General features: G+C 42.4%; 1 protein-coding gene across 1 annotated transcript; it reads left to right on the forward strand.

Annotated features, from left to right (window-relative positions):
- Positions 1-1593: 1593 nt before the first annotated feature.
- On the forward strand, positions 1594-2860 carry LOC128298101 (uncharacterized). The gene is made up of 4 exons (XM_053033835.1): positions 1594-1735; positions 1832-1902; positions 1978-2131; positions 2207-2860. Exons 1-4 carry the CDS (start codon positions 1594-1596, stop codon positions 2299-2301), a joined length of 462 nt encoding a protein of 153 aa, XP_052889795.1. The 3' UTR covers positions 2302-2860.
- The last annotated feature ends 3094 nt before the right edge of the window (positions 2861-5954 follow it).

Genomic DNA, 5954 nt, shown 5'->3' on the forward strand with positions numbered 1-5954 from the left:
CAGTCTATGAATCCCTGAATTTACTGAGAACAGTTTTTCTTGACCTTCTTGAAATAATTGGACCATTTGCAAAAACGAACTTCATCTATTTGAGCATGAACTGGAGTGTGGAAATGGTCTGTAATTCACTGTCAGTTATCCGTAAGGATTTATAGTAAAATGCTTCAATCATGGTACTTTTGTCATAGGAATACGTAATGTGCAATTTAAATCTGTAAATGAATGGAAAGATCACGTGTTTTTAATGCTTTGTTATGTTGATACGATTTTTGTCCCCATTACTGTCCTGGTTTGGCGTATGATGAATGGAGGTGAATAAATTTTGGCTTCACAAAGAAAACCAGGGCGAACTATTTAGACAATAGGAAGAGTGATCCTATAAAAACTAACCGAACGAATGTTCGAAAATCGGTTGTTCAAATTCGTATTGTAAGCTTAGGAGTTTCATATTATTTAACTGATTTAAAAATTTAGTTATTTCATTAATGTGATTAATCATTAACTACTTTTATTACGATTTGTTATTTATTAATGTATTTATTCGTTGGTTCATTTATGTATCTATTTTACTTTTATGTAACTTTTTTTAAAGCTGTTATTGCTGTTATGTAGAATTATAAAAATGAAAGACTTCCATTGAAATACCATAGAATGAAAAGCTGTTATTATATTACCTCAATTTTTGTCGAAATACATTGGAATCTGACGGACCGTCATATAATGGAACCAATTTTTCACGCTGTGTAGAATATCCATACAATCATGTCTCGACGATCAGTTGCTAGCAACATGGTTTCAATAAAGATGTCACCGGTTGCACTATTTGTTGGCAGCCGTAGGAGCCAACAATTACGCGGTTGTATAAATTCCAATCAGAGGCAATGTAGCGCCACAATGGCCACCAGTAACGGTTAAAAAAGGAAGATTATAGTTTTATGGACAAGATAAAATAAAGCGAAGTCATAAACATCAGTTTGTACCCTGCAGGCAATTTATACCGTTTCCATTGAAAGTAACCTAGCACTCACTTTGAAAGTAACCTAGCAATTCGTTTATGGATTACTGAAATAATTGTTTCAACGAGTAATAGGTTAAAATAAACAGTTAACGAAGTTCGTTACGTTCGTAAGATAACCGAATAGTTCAAAACTATGTCTCAGTCCTGTCAAATCACATCGAAAAATTTCATTTCCGATAGGATACTGCGCATGAGCGCAAAACGTCATCGTAACACAGAGCAACGGCACCCTCCACGACACCCATACACAACGCGTCTATCCCGGACAGGACATTCCGTTTTTTTTCGGGAGGCCAGTCAAAACAATAAATACGCAACTCGTAACCCATTTAATACCGTTCCGAATGTCCGTAGTTACGTAGTAAGTTGTAGATGTGCCAATTTTTCCAATCAATGTAACGTTGTGAGGTGTAAAATTCACTGAAGAGCACTTTGCTTGAGAAACTGTTCACTGTTGTTGTATCCTTTAGGTGCATTCCTGTGCATTGCACGGGAATAATATTGGGTGGTGGAGGTAGTTCTGCAATAGCGATAGTTGTCAATTATTCACATACAACAACAATAAAAATAAAACGATGCGTTGCTCGGCGTGCAATTATTACTCGTGGAGTTATTTCATCGCATTTGGTGAAATCTTCATCTCGTTTCACATTGCCCGAGCCTTCCTGCACTGTGCACGTTCGACGAGTGTTGCTCAGGAGCTGGCCTGCAATGATGGTGAGTACGGGCTGAGGCTGTGCTTAGGTGGTTAACTCAATGACTCATCGGTGACATTTTTGGCTCGTGGGTTTGTTTTTTCTTTCTCATTTGCAGTGGAGCCTATCTTTGTGTTGCTTGTGCTGTACAATTTACTATCACTGCTGCTTATCATCGGTGTGACAAAGGTAATATTAACAAAAAAATCTAAACATGTTTCTCACCAGCACTATAACAATTGCCTATTTCCCCACATATTAAAGCGAAACGAAAAGTTACTACAGATTTATCAAACATGCACAATCACCCTGAAAGCATCGGCCATCGTACGCCGGATAGTACTCAGCGCGACAGAGTACAACGAGAACAATGTTGGCAAAACTATCATTGAGCTTAAAATCATCATTGTCTTTACGCGTAAGATTTATACACCTCAAACCCGTACACGTCAATAGCTCGGGTCGAAATTCTTTACATCTTTCATCTTTGCAGTGATATTCACCCTGGAGGCGCTCGTGGTCGCTGGTGCCTGCCGGAAGATGCGTCGTGAACAACAGGAGCAGCTATACTACATCGATGTAGTTTAGTAGCCGTGGCCAGAGAGTAAGCATTGTAGAGCGCATCCAGATGGTATGCTACCGCCCATGGACCGGTCGCTTTTCCGTCCATCTATCGCTCCGTACTCATCGCATTAGGGTAGTGGACTATTGCGATTGCTGCCAAGAAGGTGTCGGTCGGTGAACGTTCAGTGTCCGGGACCGTTTCAAGTCATTCCATCCACTAGGAGTCAAGGGGTGGACTCGCGCAATTAAACATACATACCTTACACACATATATTTACATTTTACATTCGCGTTGTACGTGCTTCTTAGAGGATTATACAGCAGAGTGGTGGTAAAAGCATTAAACATACATGCGTACATTAAAAGAATAATAAGTAAACGACGTAACCCCGCAACGGATCACACGTGCAGCGCACCACATTCGCTACCAGTTGTGATCGGGGCGAATGATGCGACTGTTTGCCCACTGTGTGCATCCTTATCCAGTGCTTTTTGTAAACCGATTAGGACAAATTCGAATAGAGCGAAACAACATCCATAACACAACTAAAAATTGTGCAAAACTCCCAAAGACAGATTTAGAGATGCCTGATGATTTATGTTCGATTTTTCGATGCATTTAGAATAAAACAACCAGTACCAGTTGAATCTTCCCGCCAAGAGTGTTTTATTTACACCGAAAATATTAACTCTACTTGTGTATGTAAAAGTTGTCTGCCAGCCTGTCTGAAAATGCTAGGCTTTCTTCGAAACTTGTCCTGAACACATTTCAGTTCTGAGGTTTTGCGCGACCGGTCCACGATTTTGATCTTTCATCAGCTGATCAGTCAGATAAGCAGAGAAGGTTTTTTTTTCCTCTTCCGATACTCGTTTCAGCTTCTTGATTCCTGCCCGTTATCTGGTCAAAATTTCACCATGACCTGGTTGCTTATTGGTAGCGTACATTCAAGACACCGTTGATAAAGCGCCGTTCGTTTCTACCGATTGCGTGACAGGAGTGATCCATTCACGGTCACGATCGATCCGTGCAGACCATGCGGCAAAACGCAAAGAAACCGCCGGCTGGCGGAGATCACCCCGCATTACTCCTTCTCCATTTGCTGCTGGCTACCAAAAGGAAAAACATGATAAAATAGTAACAAGAATTGAAGGGGTGATGAAAAAAAACACCCGTAACAGCACAAAACAAACGAAAAGCCTACAAGAACCCGTCGTGATTCGTTATGGTTTTCGGCGCGTCAAGTGACCATGTTGTGTGTTTGCTGGCGTCGGTTTGCATGTTGCACAGAAATAAGCAAACCCCCGTATCACCCATTGGTGCTGACGGTCCCGTGACGAATCCTACAAAAAGGAACCGTCCAGTACGGTGAGGCAAAAGGCAAAAGGTTTGCGGTTACCGTGGACAGCGTTACATATCTCGTCTAACAATGCGCTCGTTGCTGTGTGTTGCTCTATAAACGGGTATCTATTTTGTTGGTGCGTTGTTCAAAAATTCATTTCAATTTCAATTTTTCCCCACTTCGCAATGGTTTCTTTGAGCGGTGCTTTTGGGACAGCGTGTGAGACAGTATCAATCGAGCGGCGCAAGAGCAGCATTAATACGTTTGACGGGAAATTCATTATCCAAAATCCCCTCTAGATAGGACCGATCACTGAGACGGATGAGTCGAAATAGTGCTTTGTACTGTGTTCGCATGTGTTCAGCTCATATGCAGCTTCCTGCTGCGTTGCGTACGGAACGGGGGACAAGGGGAACCCAACACCCAACAGCGCAGCGCGAGATGTCCAGCATTTGTTGAAAGGTGAATCCCGGGAGGTCTAACACTCACTGCAGTATTCGATGTAAACTCAAATCGTTTGCCACAGCACAACGGGTACAGCAGGCTATTCCATTTCCCAACTAGATCGAGCTACTGATCGCTCGGAGGGATCAAACGGTGACCGGTGTATTGGATCAGAATGTGAGGCTGCCGTGCTTGGTTGCACACGCGCACGGGTTGAACAGTGAGACGTTTCTCATTATCTCATCACTCCGATCAGGAGCAACCGATCCGTTGTCAGGTGATGAAAGATGATGCTACCCAGAGGATCGTGGGAAGTGGTTCAATTAACCTTTGGCGCAATCGTAGACATGTGTTGCTCAAAAAGTTTATATCATAGAATTGGTTTCCAGTGTTGGTGAAGCTATTGAATGAACCTTTTTTATTGCAACTCCAAACGAATTTACCAATTTGTTTATTGAGTACACAGATATCTGCTTGTCAGATATACAACAACTAAATAAGTCATCCTTGAACATACGCACGCAAAATACTCGCTTACCCGCAATAAATATTTGTGATCCACAGATAAGGCAAAATGTTGGAGAGTTGGCCAGTTTCCGGTACAATGGACTCCAATGGATTAGCTACCCTCCTGTGAGGTTGTCCCGTTGGATAGATTCTCCATTGCACGAAGGTGGAACTAGGGTTGGACCGCTGTCAAACAAATTAACCTGTCATTCTGGAGATATGCGTGCGCGTGTCGCCTATGTTTTCATTTCTACCGAACCTAAACAGGCGACTATTTACAATGATGATAACTACAAATTTACGGAACCCATCGGTTGGTATTCCGATCAATCAATCTCGGGCGTCTCGGGAGTCCGGGGTCCGGACATCTGGATCCCCTGCATGCTGCAGAAGTTGTGAGCATTAAAACGAAGCGGTACCGCAACGACCATTCCTAGATTCGATCGATAGACAGTCAAGTCTCGGCATTCGGAGACAGGGTTTCACTTTCTCTGACGTTGGAATGGGCTGTGCATGTTAAATTGTTGATAATTATGCTATCTTCAAATTTATCACTCATCATCGTAGGCACACTCCAAGCGTTCCGGTGATACTCTGAAATGACAATTCTCTTACACCCGTCTAAGGCATGCTGGTTGGCCAGAGGAACCAGCACGGCAAAGTTGCCATAAACACACCCAATTGCTCGCGTCCAGGATTGTGTCGCGCGTAGCGTTGATTCAAACGATCGTGGAACGTAGCTACGATGAGGGACGATTGAACCGATTTGTCCAACTGATTGGGCTGTTTAGTATGAGCGATAACGGCGTGATAATGATTGATCGTTTATCGCTTATCGAGGCTGGCATCGTTTTGGAAGCAATGTTTCACAATTTAGTAGAATGTTTCGTTTTTTGTCGCATTTGCCTCCTTTGCATAAGGAGTGCATTGAGAATCTCTTGTTATTTATTATTTATCCGCTACTATTGCTATTCAGGAAAATATGTTGTATTCACGCAGAGGAAACTATTCTCGCCCTCTTAGAGAAATGACGATTACACCTTGAAGATTAATCACTTTTTAGTTACAGCTAAACTTGTTTTGTGCACCAATCACAACAGATGCTAATGCGTAACTTCATCGCATTCCGCACGACTCCTCACCGTGAGGCAGTAATGGTGAAATTGTTTTTTAATTGCCATTAATTATAAAAGATTGATAATTTATGATGCATTATGCAAACATACACTATCACTGATTGAACCGTGAATGGAGCCTTCAACCTTCCAATAGGGAAAGTATCGTCGGGGAGAGAGAGAGAGAGCATGAAAACGCCTACGAAGAAACCCAATTTGCGGATCCGGACCAACCTTCCGACCATTTACCGGGAACGGTGGGCGTTCGTAG

This window comes from Anopheles moucheti, chromosome 2 (genome assembly GCF_943734755.1).
Source record: "Anopheles moucheti chromosome 2, idAnoMoucSN_F20_07, whole genome shotgun sequence".
In the NCBI taxonomy this organism is placed as follows: domain Eukaryota; kingdom Metazoa; phylum Arthropoda; class Insecta; order Diptera; family Culicidae; genus Anopheles; species Anopheles moucheti.